Source organism: Diabrotica virgifera, chromosome 3 (assembly GCF_917563875.1).
Source record: "Diabrotica virgifera virgifera chromosome 3, PGI_DIABVI_V3a".
NCBI classification, from domain to species: Eukaryota; Metazoa; Arthropoda; class Insecta; order Coleoptera; family Chrysomelidae; genus Diabrotica; species Diabrotica virgifera.
The window spans coordinates 54,519,006-54,537,586 of record NC_065445.1 but is presented as its reverse complement, the minus strand read 5'-3'; the positions used below and the strand labels follow the sequence as shown (position 1 = coordinate 54,537,586).

The 18,581-nt window shown below is 32.5% G+C and overlaps 1 protein-coding gene across 5 annotated transcripts in view; it reads right to left on the bottom strand.

The window, feature by feature from the left end:
• The window catches only part of LOC114326577 (embryonic polarity protein dorsal), a 125,777-nt gene extending 107,661 nt beyond the window's left edge, over positions 1-18,116 (bottom strand). Inside the window, exons 1-2 of one of the 5 annotated variants that reach the window (XM_028274978.2) lie at positions 17,720-18,116; positions 17,578-17,632 (exon numbers count right to left, since the gene is read on the bottom strand). In XM_028274978.2, coding sequence (XP_028130779.2) covers positions 17,578-17,596 — 19 coding nt within the window. In that variant the 5' untranslated portion in view covers positions 17,597-17,632; positions 17,720-18,116. Of the gene's footprint in view, positions 1-13,055; positions 13,353-13,784; positions 14,122-17,577; positions 17,633-17,719 lie in introns of those variants that run through there. The other 4 variants (XM_028274979.2, XM_028274977.2, XM_028274974.2 and 1 more) reach the window with 4 other exon arrangements.
• Positions 18,117-18,581: the final 465 nt, after the last annotated feature.

The following is an 18,581-nucleotide window of genomic DNA, read 5'->3' as shown; positions in this document are numbered from 1 at the left end:
GTTTTCTGTAGCGTTAATTTAGAGTTTGTTTTTAAAAAAATATCATTTGGCAGCGATCGTATAATATGGGAATTCCAATGTGTAGTTGTAGTATATTTTTATCAATAAAATAAAAACTTTATATCATTGGGAGGTTGTCATTCAAATGTAGATTGGAAATAACGTGTTTGAGATAAGAACGTATCATATTTGTTGAATTTTTATTTATAAAATAAACAAAATTGCAAGATAAAAATAGGTTCTGGGTATAAAAATGAAGAAGAAAAAACACGGATGAATGAAACTCTGATTTGTTATTGCGTATACTATTGTTCCCGAATTTTTTTCTAGCAGGCTATAAAGGACACTTTCAAACCTTCAGTCCTTCAAACCCTGTTTACGCTGTAAACAACGAATGCATTGCAAGGGGCTTAACAATCAACGCAAAGAAAACAAAATGGATGGTGGTCGGAAAAATTAATATCGAAAACTCAGTACTAAAATTAGATAACAAAATCCTGGAAAGGGTGGAACTCTTCAGATATCTGGGTAGCTGAATTGACTGCAAAGTTGAAAGTGATGAGGAAGTTTCGACCAGAATAGAACTTGCACGAAAAAGCTTTAATAGCTGGCGTTCTGTATTGTGCAGTAGAAGAGTCTCAACCAGGCCCGGCCCTAGAGATTTTGCCGCCCTGGGCAAGATCAGCAACCGCCGCCACCCCCCCCCCTTCACTTGGTAGACCCAAAAACAAAAATTTCACCATCGCTCCAAGTTTTCTGAAAGCTATCACTTAATGCGTAAAAGGTTGTGTCTATAATTTTTAAATAAAAGTAAACTTCGTGTCTCTATATCTATGTACGTCTATACTTTCATCTTCAGCCTTATAGCCAAATTGTCTTTTCACTTTCGTCTTTCTTGCAATTGCTGTGCCTCCGATTTTCATATTCTCAATTTATAACTTTGATACTGGCTCTTTTGCGGCTGTCAAAAATAGCCCTGGAATTTTAAATCACTTCTGAGAGACTTATAATGGATTTCCGTTTTTTAAATAAACTTACAGCTTGATACACTCGCATATCAATACTCTGCAGTGATTGTGCAGTGCTGACTACGTTGATGTGAAGTAAAATGTCATGCCATATTACCACAGAGCAAAGAAGAGTACAATCACGGATTTGATTTGCCAAACAGCTTGCCTCATGAGCAACCATTTTATCGTTGTTTTTATTGACAGTGATTTCTACAAGAGCATTGTAGATTTTTTCAATTTTGTATCTAATGGGAGTAAATTACATCAATTCTACTTTCCCATCTAGTTTCGAACACAGGTTAGAAATATGATTTTTCAGTATAGCCCCACGATGAATAGATGCTGTAAAAAGTTGTAAATTTGTTCAGTAAAGAAAAGAGAGAAACTGCAAACTGTGAGGCTTTAGCAGCATCATTTATGACTAAGTTGAGTGAATGGCTAGAACATGGGACAAAAAATGCTCTAGGATTCATTTTCAAAATTCTGTTTTGAACTCCGAAGTTCTTCCCTTTCATGTATGCCCCATTATCATACATCATACCCTTGTCCTCTCATATCTTCCAAATGTATTCACAGTTCGTTCAGATTTTTTAAAATAACTTCTGTAAGTCCCAAGCCAGTGGTTTCCAGAACAGGCACAAATACAAGAAAATGTGCTTTAATTTTAACACTTTGTGAATAAATCTACATAAATCTACAAAACTTATAACAGTAGTTATCTTTTTCACTCCAGCAATATTAGGTGTATAATCTAAAATTATGCTATAATACTTTCATCATCATCATCATCATCCAACCAATTCACGTCCACTGCTGGACATAGGTCTCCCCAAATTGTTTCCACACTTCACGGTTTTGTGCTGATTGTTGCCAGTTTTTACTAATCCGCCTGATATCATCTGTCCATCGTGTAATACTTTGCTGCTTTCAAAAAGTTTAAAATTTTATGTTTGATTTGTTCATGGAGAAGCTGAATAATTACGTTTTGGATACGTTTTCCCAAGTAGTGATGCTGCTTGTTACTATCATTCGTTGTTCTCCTAATGTGCTCTTGTAAAACAGAATCAAATTTTCCAAAGAGCTCAACAAGCTTTAAAAATTACCATGGTTGTGATTAAAAAGTTTATCAGAATCGCCCCTCAATGGAAGACACTGTTGTGCTAAGAACTTTATTATTGATACAAGTCGTTCTATTACATTTTAGAACTTTTTGGGTTTCTTCGTCTACGGATTTGCCCGTCTAGTCTAATAAAATTGCTAGTTCTACCCACTGTCGCTGTGACTGTAGATGAGCTGGAGACTTAGCGTGATCTGGCTTAGCGAGTAGTTTTGATCCCACTATTCTTATATGATGAAGAAGAAGGCGGTGTTGTCGATTTCCAGTCGAATGAACAATAATTATTGTTATTGTTTTACTTTTTTAATTCTCGTTTTTACTGAGGCATTTTTGCCGCTCCTGTTTATAATGTTGATTTTTTATAATATTAAAAACATAATTTATTATTTCTTCAATTTCAAAAATTGGCTTTTCAAAAATTTGCCGCCCTGGGCAGCCGCCCAGTTCGCCCACCCCTGGGGCCGGGCCTGGTCTCAACAAATTAGAAGCGTTCGATTTATTATGTTACTGTAGCATGCTCAGAATCCCGTGGACAGCACACATATCCAACGAACGTGTGCTGGAGACCATGCACAAAGATCGAGAATTGAGCAACGTCATAAAAATGAGAAAGGTTCAATAATACGGTCATATATCGATACATCAGTATCAGAGTGCACCAACTCAAAAAACATAGTTCTTCACAAATCAACTTTAACTTATTTTCTCTGGGAGCAAATATTTTTAATCTGTTGTAAATGGTCCATTTGTTTTTCAAATAGAACAAAATTTTGGAATTTGATGTTTATTTTATGGTTCTTTTAGATGATAATTTTTGTTTCATTTTTTGTTAAAGAATTTAGATTTTTTTTTGAGTTGGTGCACTATGCAACTGTCGGCACATGATTTTTTTTACAGTTAGTGCATTTTGTATAGGATATTTGTATGGAATTCAATTAAAATTATTTATTTTTTTTCCTATAAAATTATTATTGTTGCCTTGTTATGAAAAAATATAATAAAATCAAAATAATTTTGAATTGTCTTATTATTATAACTATCTTATTTTGTGTCTTTCTCAATTCTTAGAATTTTTATTTCGCTCCATTGTATTTTGTCTCCGGCTTCATTTATAAAAACTTTCATACACTTCGGTAATTTCTTCTGTAGCGTACCTGGCCGTCCAGTTTTCTTCTTCTCTTCTTGTTCTTTTTGTATAGACATGATTCTGTCTGTTTTTACAATGTGCCTCTAGTAAGTTGTCATTCCATCATTTTCGTGGTCTTCCCACTGATCGTCTTCCTATTGGAGAACCGTCTCTCGCTGTCCTGACTACTATATTTATTGTCATTCGGCTATGTGGTCATTCCATTCTATTCCTCGGTTTCTTACCTAGTTATTGAATGTTATCCACCTTGCATCTCCGTCGTATATCTGTACTTCTAGCTTGTCGCATAGAGTCTTACTATCGATTTTTCGAAGGGTTTTCATCTCCGCTGTTTCGAGCCATCTTTTTGTCGGATCGTGTTTCTGCCGCGTACATCATTATTGATCTGATGACTGTTTTGAAAATTCTGCCTTTCATTTCTTTTTCGATATTTTTATCGGAAGTTTTTTTAGCCAGGCTAACTATTACTTTTCTTTTCCTTTTAGGGTTTCCTTTTAGGTATCTTTTTTTTTTCTTTTTCTGCGAGGGCGTGCATCGCATCACCCTCATTTTGAGTATGTCCAACTACTAAGCATTTGTGGGCTATGCTTCTTATTGCTAAATTTTGACAGCAATATAAAAACAAGCAAGCAATGAACTTGTTTTTGTTTTCGCCCAGGCAATTATCGGAGTAAAATATGTGCTCATATTGAGGTCCATGGTTCTTTGGATACTGTCAAAGATACATATTTATTTCATTAAAACCTCTGCTTGCGATACGTTAGTGCCACAAAAAGCTATAGCCATGTTTGTGAGAAATATCAAATATAGTGAAGTTGTAACATGATAAAAAGAAAATCACTCAGATCTCCATTTGGTAGTGATAATGCAACTTGGAGATGAAAGCAACAAACTACAGTACTGTCGTCTTCCTTTGAATCCCTGATATCCAACTCATTTTTAACCGAATCCGATTTTTTTCTCTGATATGTGCATCATACTTAAGTTGTTGTAATACTTTTTACAACACTGGTCTTTTTTGGCTGAAAAAAGGCAATATTAAATTCCCTGTTGAAAATCTTGGTGTAATAATGGAGTTTTAAGGGAATTTTCAGTTCTCCTCTACATTTTTCTTGGTACAGTCTGTACATGTTGGCTAAGTTTACAGATTTGTTTTTTTCTTGCTCCGCAATAATGAGAGTCAATTACTGGAAAAGATTTGATGAGGGACCGCACGAATTCTTTTTCATAATCTAGCACCATTGGTCGCCAAGCATTTTTTTTCCTCCGCGATTGTCATTCTGTGCAAACCCTAGCTCTGTTTTTTTTAATTGCGGTGCATGCTTTTTCATTATTATCCTATTCGAAATGTTCATAAAGAAAACTTTACATACTCCAATTTTTTCATTTCTTATCTCAAAGCAATAAGCTCTATTTTCGCTTCTAAGACTCCCTTCTTTCTTATATAGTTGGTTCGCTAAATTCAGACACAACTGGCTAGTAACTTTAGTAAGTAATTTTGCCAATTTGGTAATATTGGCAAAAAAATAATTACTAAATAGTTAATAATAATTACTAAATAGTTAGTAATTTTGTCAATTTTGGCAAAATTGGCCAAAAATAAAAAAAAATACCTACTTAAATCACTAGCCAGTTGTGTCTGAGTTTAGCGAACCGACTATATTTATATTTTGACTTAACTGACCCCAGTAGTTATTTAGCAGTTCTTCTCTTTCTGTATCACTAAATTTTTCCGAACATTTAATTTAGCAACGGTCAGTGCAACCCGCTTTCACAGACCATTTTGAGTTAGTAGAGGATAATAGTTCTACCGATCAAGTTTCATTATGCACTAACCCAAAGTGATGCGGTATGAAACTACGACGTTCTAAACAGAATGTTCGATTCTGCATGTTGACAAGTCAAAATTTTTACGATGGTGTTGGAATTTTGAGATGGTGTAATTTGAAACTGATAAATAAACATATTTTAACCATTTCCTCATACTTATCTCAATATTGAAAAATTTTGAGTTGGTGCAGTCTGATACTGATGTATCGAATAATGAGAGGACCTAAATATCGCTTACTCCGGTTGATAATCAGTGGTGTACTGCACTCTTCTATGGTGTACTGAGCATGGTTTTGCGGGTTCCGTGGAACCAGGGCCCGGGCTCCACAGGGGCCCACTCTAGCGCCCTTTTTGCTTCTTTTGTTTCTAACTTGATATGGACATTTTGAACCACACAAGTACACAGTACACACTAGGCAATCTAACTGTTTAATAAATTTTAATTTTTGTGTAGGTAGGTACTTATAAATAAAAACGAAGAATACCTACCAATATCAAAATCAAAAAATTTAAAAATAATAAATTTATTCAGAAACACAGGGACTGGATAAGTCCGGAATTGAATGAACTAATCAATTCTAAGCAACTTTTTTTCTATACCGTTTTTTCACGAAGTCAATACTTTTCGTGTTATTTGCGAGTGAAAATGTTTATTTTTCAACAAAAAACCACGTCGAAGGCGGTTTTTCGCAAATAACTCAAAAAGTAAGTATTTGGTGAAAAAAAATATTATTATCAAAAATATAACTTATAAAGAAGTGAAAAAAATAGTGTATGTATAAGGTCTGTAGACCTAGTAGAAGCAGTTGTAACTAATTAAAAGTGAATTCTTACTAGTCAAATTCCAAATCTAATATTTCAACGTGAAATAACCAAAAAATCAAGCTCTTTTCGGGAAAAACTCAAATTTTTTAAAGTATTTGAAAAAAGCTTTTTGTTTTTTAAAAAAGTTTCTAACATCAACAAAAGTAAGTAAGTTACGATCAAAAGAATGTTAGTCCATTTTTTTGTTGGTAAAAGAATCGTAAAATTAGCATCCAAAATTCAATTAATCGTTACCGCTTCAGAAATTACTTTGCTTTATATTGTTTATAACATCTGTAAGATTCATTGATTCGTGTTTATTTTTGAAAAGGCTGCAGTTAAATGGGCTTAAACGGGTCACTAATCACGAGTGAATGCAAATTTTGAACAGCCATATCTTAACCAATTTTTGTCTTCAGGAAAATAAAAAGTCCAAAATACAATAGCAAAACCTATAATATAATTATTTAAAAAAAAACATTATTTTTTTACTACTTGAGATTTTTGGTATCACCAATAACTTACAAGAGACCAAATTTATTTTGAGCGCTACATACTTAATTTTGATGCTAGAAACTTTCATAAAAAAAAAAACAAAAATAAAGCTTTTTTAAACACTTTAAGAAAGTTGCGATGAGTTTTTCCCTAAAAGTGCTTTATTTTTTGGTTATTTCAAGTTAAAATATTCGATTTGGAATTTGACGAATAAGAACCTAATTTTTATTACCTATAACTCTGCTCCTACTGAGTCTACAGACTTCGTATATACACCATTTTTTCTTTTTTATAAGCTATATTTCTACTAAGAAAATTTTTTTCGATAAAATACTTAGGTACTTTTTGAGTTATTTGAGAAAAACAATCTAAAAACGTGTTTTTTTTTGTTGAAAAATAACCATATTCACCCGCAAATAACTCAAAAAGTATTGACTTATAGTGAAAAAACACTATATACCATATTCCACGAACATACGCCTGTTTTGGATTACTTCGACAACGAATATTTTACTGTGCAAAATAAGAAGAACGAAAGTAAATTACATTGTTGTTTATTGGAATACTTATTAGCGTCATTTACTTTCGTACTTCTTATGTTGCACAGTAAAATATTCGTTGTCGAAGTAATCCAAAACAGGCGTATGTTCGTGGAATGGCCCATAGAACTAAAATTGCTTAGAATTATTAGTCAGTTTATTCAATTCCGGACTTACCTTAAACGTATGTTTTTTCACCCCCGAGAAGAGGTGAAACTCACCTCCAGGGCAAAAGTACCCATCGGCACAATATCACTTTTTTCTTTGACATGTTAGCCACGTGTACGCCAAATTTCATGTCAATCCAAGCGGTTTTTTTAAAAATTACAGCAAAAGTTTTGAGTAAATGGACTATAAATTAGCTTGAGTTTTTATAAATATGTATATGTAATACATTTTATGATATATGCTGATTTATATTTAATGTTTATTAAAAACTTTGATATACATTGTGTGTTTTTATTGGGCGAGCGGCCCCGCATCCCAACTGGAACCAGGGCCCGCTCATCTATCAGTACGCCACTGTTGATAATTCAGGGCAAAAAGGAAGGAAAACGCTGGGTTGGAAGAAAACAACTGTCCTGGCTGCGTGATATTAGACAATGGACAGGTCTAACGCTCGAGGAATTGTTTCTATAGCTGTCGACCGAGAAACATTTCACCAGCTTGTTAATACGACGATAGCCAACGCTTAAGAACAAGCACGGCACAGAAAGAAGAAGATAAAGCACACCTCACAACACATCTTATGGAAAATATAATCTCACTCAAAGGAAAAAAAATTAACATGAATCGATTCGTCTCGAAATTATATTATTTCATATCATTGCGCCAACTCTGAATTGTGATTACTTAATAATGGCGTTAAATAACGAAAAAATAGTAAAATGATACTTTCATGAAAAAATAATTTCTTTTCGCCTTACTTTGATTTGAGAAGGTAACAAATTCAAACCTAATACAACACATTTGTTTTTATTTTGGCGGGGCTATTTTTCGTTATACATAATAAAATGTATCGACCGATTTGGGAGGGTGCTAATCACATACTAAATACAATGTTTTAAATTTCTGCAGTATAAACCTGTTACAAAACATCCGTTTTTTTTTCAATGACCTAGCAGAGTAGTTAATAATGGTAAATGACATTTTGATAACTTAATTTGCAATTAAAATGAACGTAAATGTTACCATTTTAATACTTAATTAGTGTGCTATGACGCCTGCAATCTAGATTTTAAAACGCATAGTTATGGAGAAAGTTTATCCGTATTTTATGATTCGACATCATTCATTTTGCCTTATTATGTCTATTATAGGTGATAATTTCTTCTACTTCCTCTTATACCTGTTGTACAACTGTAGATAACTTTGACATAATTTCACTCGCCTTCGGCTCGTGAAATTAAAACTGTCAAAGTGTCACTCGGGAAAAATTCAATAATTTCAGAGCTCTTTACTACTGATTATTTCATTCATAGGAGATTCTGACCAATAGAAAGCTACAGAAATGCAAATTAAGGTGATAATTTTTGATAATATCCCGTCGTTAAGCATATTACGTCAGATGCCCTTCGTTGCTACGAAAAAATACATTCAGTGACATTAATGACAATTAATATTTTAAAAATTATAAAAGTGATGACTTTCAATCGTCATATTATATTTATAAAAACTGTGTATTTAATGGTACTTTGTACTTACATAAATAAATTATAATTAAATTTTGGTTTTGAACAGTTTTATTCATGAAATAATCGCAACAAATTGCACACGATCTCTGAAATTAATATAGAATTTCAGAGCTCTTGTGCAATTACTACTGATTATTTCATTCATAGGAGATTCTGACCAATAGAAAGCTACAGAAATGCAAATTAAGGTGATAATTTTTGATAATATCCCGTCGTTAAGTATATTACGTCAGATGCCCTTCGTTGCTACGAAAAAATACATTCAGTGACATTAATGACAATTAATATTTTAAAAATTATAAAAGTAATGACTTTCAATCGTCAAATATTTATAAAAACTGTGTGTTTAATGGTACTAATTTGTACTTACATAAATAATTTACAATAAAATTTTGGTTTTGAACAGTTTTATTCATGAAATAATCGCAACAAATTGCACTCGAGCTCTGAAATTAATATAGAATTTTTGCTCTCGTGACTGACATAATTTCACTCGCCTTCGGCTCGTGAAATTAAAACTGTCAAAGTGTCACTCGGGAAAAATTCAATAATTTCAGAGCTGTTGTGCAATTACTACTGATAATTTTTGATAATATCCCGTCGTCAAGCATTACGTCAGATGCCCTTCGTTACTACGCAAAAATGAACATTCAGTGACATTAATGACAATTAATGTTTTACAACTTGCCACAGAGAACACTAAGAAACAGGTTTAGCAAATATTCAGGTGAAGATATCAATAAAATATTAGTTAAAATGATTTAAAAATATAGTTTTATTCATGAAATAATCTCAGCGAATTACAATAGATCTCTAAAATTATTCTCTGAAATTATATCTCTGAAATTAAAACTGTCAAAGTGTCACTCGGGAAACAAATCGATAATTTTAGAGCTTTTGTGCAATTACTACTGATAATTTTTCTTTCAAAATTATTCTTAGTTTTTTTTTCATCTTTTTTCGTAAGACACAAATATATTATGCTCTATATATTTTTGTCTTTGTTTTTTTGCTCAGGTTTTTGTTTTAAGTGGTCAGAGATTTAAGACTATGAAATTATTGCTCTTTTCTTGTGATAAATGTTCGAAGGAACTTAAAGTTTTTATGGAATCATAAAGATTATTAATGGCTGCACGGAATAGGTTTTGATTACAGTTTGTATATTATGTATATACATACTTACTATGTACTTAGTAGTTTAATGTATTACATGCAATAAAAATCATAAAAACTGCGGTACTTTACCTGTTGAAACATAAAGGTGGTTTACTAGAGGTGTAGTACGTGCAATGAATAAAAATAATGTGTCCTTGACGCCTTGACTAAGATACTTAATATAAATAGTAGAAATCGAGACAATATTATATTGAAACTAATTTGACAACTTTCTTTTCGGCGCTTTCTTAAACGTTCGATGATTTATAAAACGTTACTTAAATGAGTTATTAAACACTTACATATTAGTAGATGATCCGACATAAGAACGACCTTCACCGATTTGTTTAATGGATAAAAATTTTGATATGTAATTTAGTATGTTAAAAATTATAAAAAACAAGGGGTGTCGGATATAATTTTGTCCAGACTATAATTAATTATTAGGTAATTAAAAAATGTTTTTTTTTATAAATTAAAAAAAATTTGGCCCGGGCAGATAATTATTTTAGATTTTTTGGATCCTTCGAAACAAAAAAGATCGGTGCTACTTCGGTATGCGGTCTACGGCAGAGTTTCTAGTTTGGTATGCGGTCTACCGTCTGATATGCGATCTACGGCAGTTTAGCTGATTCGGCATGCGGTCTACGTACAAAAACAAATTAGAGAAACTATTACAAACTTTTTATTTATTATTTATATTTATACTTTACTTTACTTGTCATACTTGTGCTTTACTTCACACTTCACGTGTTATTCTGTCTAAATCCCGAACCGAGGATTAGCGGCGTGTAATTTGGGTTGCCTATATAAACTTGAATCAACGAAATGGGCCTTGAGTGTTAATTTAAAACGCTGAAAAGACCGTTTAGTGATAATAAAAAGGGTGGGTTGTGATTGCGCGCAGCGGTCAAATACCTCCTGCCCTGCGGTTCTCTCACTCTAATACCCGTAAGTTGGGTTTGGACCGAAGGGTTAGGTCTTCCTCCTTTCAGGCAAAAACCGATATTTACTGCGGTTGCATGATATTTAATATTAAAATAGTATTGGATGTGGTAGAATGTAGACTCTTTGTATAATTACCAATTGAACAGTGAAGCTGTTAGTAATAATAAAATAGTAATGTTTGTAATAGTTTCTCTAATTTGTTTTTGTACGTAGACCGCATGCCGAATCAGCTAAATTGCCGTAGACCACATATTAGACGGTAGACCGCATACCGAAGTGGCACCAAAAGATCTTTCGTAATTTTTCTCTTAAGTTGATCGTTTTCGAGTTATAAACAATTTAAAGCTGAAAAAATAAACACAGCGGGGTTGAAGGCAGCGTCTAGACAATTTATCGAGATCAATGGAGTTGCTTCAATTTATCATTGTGTGTAAACGGTACATCGCAGCGATTTATCGGAATTGGATTGGAGTTGGTATCGGATTGCATCAATTGATTGTAACGATCGAGTTGTTTCAGTTTATCATCAATCGCAACAATTTATCGCAGCGTCTAAACAGCTTTAAAAGAATCAATAAATCGCAGCAATTTATCGTCACAATAAATTGCTGCGATTTATCGCGGCGTCTAAACGCCACTTAAGAATGAAAGGCTCTAGCTTTGAACTTTTAACAGGGCCGTGCCAAGGACTGTATGAATTTTATGCGACATATCCCGATTTACATAGAAAATTAGAGTTAATATAAAATCGTTACCGATTGTCATAATTAGTCATAAAAGATAAAAACATAATTAGTCATGAAAGATGAACACACGGGGTCGTGAATTGTAAGTTTTTGAATTCCCTCTTGTCTTCTTCGCTTCAGCATCCATCTGGCTTGCAATTTTTAGAAGCCATGGAGGTGTTACCATGGAAATGGACCAATAAGTTTTCAATTAAAAATATTTTAGTAATATTTTTAATATTTTTCAATATTATTAATGTTTCTATTAGGTTGAAAACTTACTTTGCCTTTCAGTTGCCAGATGACGCTAGTCACCTACTCCATAAACGTCAGTTGCAATGCGGGGATAAGCTTTCGGAATTTTGTCACTTCGAGTAGAGAGCAACAGACCTACGCCTCTCTGATGATGACTCCAAATAGAGTCGAAAATCGTCGATTTAGAGTGCTGGTCTGCGCTCCCTGTTCTAAGTGAAAAATAAGACGGTTTTGCCTGCGCATTGCAACTGAATAAAAATGGAATTTTTATTTAATTCTTCTAATAATTTATTTAACCTGACTCATTTATATCGGCAATTTTCAGACATATATTATACATTTTAAAGTAGAAGACTTTAAAATGATATTGCCAATATTTATGAGTTGCGTTCCTGGGACTTTACTGAAAGATAGTTCATTCGATTATATGAAATCAACTCATAAATATTGGCAATATCATTTTAAAGTCTTCTACTTTAAAATGTATAATATATGTCTGAATTGCCGATATAAATGAGTCAGATTAAATAAATTATTAGAAGAATTTTTTTTACTAAGCAACAACATTTTTGTTTAATTCATTAAAATTTTTTGTATTTTGACAACGGCATCCGATTTAGACGACGAAACGTTAATAAAATCATTTTTTTGTAAAATTGTGGCTTATTTTCCATTAAAAATAGTTAATTGAAATAAAAGAAGTAAAGAGGGAAACGGTAATTTAAACATGTTAAGGATGCAGAATAGGTATCAAGAAAACAGAACATTTCGATTTAATACAAAATGAACGAAGGAATTAATGAAAGAATAAAAAAGGTCAAACAACAATAAGCAATTAAAATAAAACTACAAAAAAAAACTAAAAAATTCCAAAAATAATAAAAAAGAATAATATGAGTTTAAAACAATAAAAATTGTACCTAAATAAAATAATTTAAAAAATAAAACAAAATAAAATAAAATAATTTAAAAAAAATTTAAAAATGTGAAAACTAGAACCAATAAATTCAAAAAAGTCAAAAGACATCAGGATAAGAAGACCTAAGTAACAAAAAAACAAGCGAAATATAGAAAAAAAACTATCTAGATAGAATAATCCGATAAACTCAAATACATGTGTTTGCTTTCCATGTGAAGATAATAATTTATCATATCGTATTGACAAGATAAATAAAGAAAATGTTATATATTCTATAAGTCTATCATGTAAATATTAGTTAAACACTTCCGAAATCCTCAAAATCCATTAAAATCCCTTAAATTCGAAAAATGTTTTTGTTTTAATTAATAATCACTATTCACAATTAATTTATAACAGCCATTTGGATTTACATACCTAACAAAAAAGCAGTTATCTTCAGATTTTGCAATAATCTCATTATTTGGTCCGGCATCTTGTCTTTTGCCTTTTGTATTTTGGGTAGGTATATCGTAGGCATTTTGTACCAAAATACAACAATATTGTTCTTACAAAAACAGTCCGATAAAACTCGTCACGTCCCGTTTATTCGAGGTAAATATTAACACACTAGCTAAAAGAATCCCGAAATCACCAATAACTGTAATATATAAACAAGAAGTCAAATATGAATTTTATTAAATATATAGCTGACTATTTCTCCCACCACTATTGGATAATTTAATATTAAATTAATAAATAAAAGGAATAAGGCACTATATTGAGTAAAGTCTCACTTGACAGGATATACCGAACTGACTAATCCTGGATCTATTGTCTGCTATATAAGAGTACCGGCTTTACCCCCCCCCCATTGGACCGGTGTTTGCTAATTTGCTATATACATATGTACAAATTGCAATAATTAACAAAAAGAGGATACCTACTCCTTCCAGTTCCCTTCTTATCCCTGTATTGAAACACCTAATACGATCGGCTGTATTGATATCTTTACAAGAGTCCCGGTAATTCCCCAGACATATTTAAATACGACATCAAGAATTTTAAAAACTAGAAAACTACAATGTTTGAACTTCATTTTCATCTTTGATATAGTCGCATTAATCTACCAATTTTAGTTTATAACAGCCATTTGAATGTACATACCTAACAAAAAAGCAGTTATCTTCAGACTTTGCAACAATCTCACTATTGGATCAGGCATTTTGTACCAAAATATAACAATATTGTTCTTATTAACACAAAAAGTCCGATAAAATTCGTTAAGTCCCGTTTATTCGAGGTCTATATTAACAAACCAGCTAAAACAATCACGAGATCACCAACACACACTAACAACTGTAGTATCTAAACAAGTAGTCAAATGTAAAATATGGATTTTATTATATTACAGCTGACGATTTCCCCCACTATTATTGGACAATTTAATATTAAATTAATAAATAAAAGGAATAAGGCACTACATTGAGCAAAGTCTCACTTGCCAGGATATAGCGAACTGACTATTCCTGGATCTATTGTCTGCTATATAAAAGTACCTGCTTTACCCCCTCCACTTGGACCGGTTTTTGCTAATTTGCATATACAAACCGCAATAATTAACAAAAAGAGGATACTCCTTGCACTTCCCTTATTCCTATTATGAAAGACCTAATAAGATCTCTATATTATATCTACATATACTGCTTTGTTAATATCTTTTTACAAGAATACATACCGGAGTTTCCCCATCCACATCAATTAAATACAACATTAAGCAATTTTACGAAAGATTCATAAACAATAAAATATGTAATCTATGTATATCATACGTGTTTGCGCAATTTTAGATACAAGTTCACATTTTGGCTTAAATATGAACTTAGACAAAACCGAGTTTCTAACCTTTATCAAGAAGTGTAGACATAAAAATTCGTATGCTGAGATGTTACATATTTATCATAGTATGTTGATCTTCCTATAATATGGTACAGAGGCAGCTACTTTGACTATATCGATAATGAAAAAAGTGTAATTTTTGGAAAAATGTTTATACAGAGGAATCCTGAGAATATCTTACGTAGACAGAGTCACGAATGAAGAAGTCTAGTGAAGTCAAAAGAAATAGAACTGAATAACGAAAACTAGAATACCTTGATCACGCTCCTGCAGAATATCATGCTGGGAAAGATTCTAGGAAAGTGTGGTATTGGAAGGAGACAAATGGCATGGCTACGCAATCTCAGGGAGTGCTTAAATTGCTTGTCTAACCAGCTTTTTAAAGCAGCAGTTAACAGAATACAAATAAAAACTTTAAAAAGGGTAAAGGGTAAACCCTGTAGAATACAAATAATCATGACTAGCCAACTTTCGAAAGAAGACGACACCTTAAGAAGAAAAACAAAACCCTTCAAACTGTAGTTCTTAAACTTTCAGGTAATTGACCAGTTTATGATGTTAATGATAATATTAAGAGACATAATAAATATCTATATCCAACACATTCAAGAAAATAGAGAAATATAAGGTGAAGATTACGGAACACAAATGCAAACTATTTTACACGTAGTAATCTCAGGAAAACATACTCAGGAAAAGACCTGGTCATTATTGTGAAAGACACTAGAAAGGCATAACATAATTTCTGGAGTTATGTTTCTCTCAGCATGTATTAAATTCATTTTTACAATATTACACATCTATTTCTAGAGCGAAACTTGAGAAATTGTTCCCTGAAAAAAAAACTGAAGTTCGTTACGAATAAGCCAGTGGTGTCATGGTGCGGGAACGCCGTTCCGGTACTGGTTAAGAAAAGAAAAAAAAAATAGAGAATTTAGGTTTTGTAAACAAAAATTAGCAGTGCGTTCCGGCACTGCTAATTTTGCCATGACACCACTGAATAAGACGGCTACCTATATTTCATCGAATATCATCCATCACTATTGGAAGCCCCCGTTTCGTTTAATGTCTCGCATTTTTTTGTGCCTTCCATTTCATTATTTAAATGCAGGATGTCTAATAAAGAACGAATTGTTCTTTAATTTAATTTAATAGAATTTTATCAAACAAATTAATACCTAATAGAACATTGATATTCATGACATAAAGTTTTTGGGCTATTAGGAAATCCCTGGGAAGTAATCTACTACTACGAGTATAGTAAAATCCATTCATTAAAAATGGAATTTATCTAAGAAAAATACGAAATAATGCTAATTTTTGTTAAACAGCTACTCAATTTGGAGGAGTTTCCCATTGAACGGTGTTCATTAATTTACTACAACGTTCTTTTGTCACGAATGGGTAATAAAGTAGACAGATTTCTTCCTTCCTAACGGTGTAAGATGGCAAATGGACATAAATTCCGAAACCAATAAATACAAAGAAGGTGTCTATTTATCAGATTTGGTACAATCAGTCCTTGCGCTAGGGTATAAAGGTGTCCGCCTGCGAAACTAGCATAGAAGCCCTGAGCCCTTGGGGTATTTTAATTAGTATTTTGTACACCAGCAGAAAAAAGCACATTTTGGCGCCCCCCAAACAGGGGCTCTCACCTGCAGTTTATGCCTGCAGCCCTTATATGTAGTAAAGATATTGTCAACTCATAATTACGTCTAAAAATAATTTTAGACTATATAAAAACAACTCTTGGTTTCTTCAATTGGGTTTTGGTCAATTGAAGAATAATTTTTTAAGCACTTACATATACTAAAATCACAATAAAGATGCACTAGACCAAGACACTTTGAATATTTCGAGGAGCACTCCAGAATCATGATTTACAATGTATAAACTTTGTAAATCATGATTTGGGATTTACAATGTGTATATTTAGGTACATTGTAAATTATGATTTGGGAGTGCTCCTAGTAACATTCAAAGTGTCTTGGTTTGTTTATTTCTAGTGAATCTTTACTGTGATTTTAGTATAGAAACTTGTTTGAAACGTGTTTATAAGAGTTATTAAAGAACATTCTTGAACATTTATTTTAACAATTTTTGTCAATAATGGATAACATTGGTTATTTAAAAACAATTTGTACTTTATTTCAATAAAACATTCAGACGCGTACGTAAAAGTTCTGTGGTAGATATGGTTATTTCCGTTAATTTTTAGCAACTTTTGATAGTGTATTATGTTTCTAACTACTCACATCAGTCCTTGATTTATGTTTATATGATCAATCATAAATACTATTGTTTACTAGACCTTTACAGTTCATTGCAACAAAATAGAGATATATTCGAAAATTATGTGCAATGTAATCAGCGTAAAAAATGAGTTAATCATTGTAGTAAATAATAAATATGTAGGTATATAGAATCCTTGTAGTTTAGGTACAGTTGCCATCAAGATATTGCAGAAAACCTTTAATCTTAAGCTTATTACAAAGTCATTTGTATTTGAGTGGTGTGTTTAAGTTTCCGGCACAGGTAGAAAGTATTAAATGTTAATATATTGTACATTTATTTAATTATTATACCTGCTATTCTGTATGTTTACCTCTTGAAACTCTCGACACCATTCAAATACAAATAACTTTGTAATAGGATTAAGACAAAGTTTGGCTGCAATAATTTGATGGTGATCGACTATACTTACTTCATTATTCTATGTTTAGGTGTAACTTAAATGTAAGATTGGACTGCACAAATGATAAAAAAAAGCATGCAGGATGTTAAGCTACGCTGTGATTGAAACAAGTAACAAAATGCTACCTTACAGAAGTTATTTAGTACAAACGCATAGAGAAACTAGGGAAATAAGAATCTACTCAAATAGATAGGTACTTTGCCAAATATTTTTAGTTCATTCACCGATATAAATAGAAATGTTATGTTAGCTAGATAGCGCAACTTCTACAAAAAATATTCAGGAGCCAGCACAATTCAACGATAAATTACAAAACAAATGAAGCATGCTTTCCAACAACAAATAAAACACGAATTATTTACACACCTAAATCGTCGTAATCCATGATAATTTATATTTCTAGTGGAAGTTCTCGCCGATCCTTGACAAAAAGAGCGCGTTTTAGTTACAATGTAGTGAGATGATTTTTTTTATATAAGAAAGTTTTTTAATATACAACCTGCCATACCTTAACAAATATCATAACAAATTCCAAACAATACTTTAAAATTCAAGGTCGTCAAACTTCACTCGCCGCGGATTGGCGGATTTTTTCATAAACAGATCCAAGAAGTAGATTATCACACTTGTCAACTTTTTAAAACTTTCACTAAAAATATTCCTTGAAATCTGATAACACACTGCTTCAACGGCCAAGCAAAACGAAATAAACGAAGCCGTTCCTCGGGATTATTTTAAGAAACGATGACGATGACCAAGCCACGATTCCGAGAAACCGCGAGTTGCGATCTGTTGATTGGATGCTACGATCACGTGTGGAACACAAATTGTTCACGTTCAAAGTTTGCCGGGCAGCAACTCCAACGTCTGAAGGTTTGATTGCGACTAACTTCGACGCGCGACGCGCGGATTCTCTACTTGCGAGTTTTGATTGCAATTACATGGATACAATTACGGAACGTTGCCATATCTATTTAGCGTTTCTTTGTTCCGGCTAATAACTACATACAGGGTGTTTCATTAATAATTGTCCATATAGTAACTGGAGAAACCTTAGCACAAAATACGAAGATTTAACCTAAAACACTTAAACAAAATGTGGTTCCTTACTGAGTTACAGGGTGTTTTATCTAAAAATTTAAAAACTATTTTTGCTCAGCATTTTAAAACTATTCGACGTATCCTTTTCATGCTTGGCAGAAAGTATAGGCACTGTACAATCTACTAAATTACATTAAACAAACGTTTCTGTCTATTACCAGAGGCGCACGACGGGGGAAAGTGGATGGTTGACCCTTTCCAAATTTTACGCCACTGGCGGAATAGCTATTTTAGTTCAATTTTTGGATTCTCCAATAGTTTCTATGAAA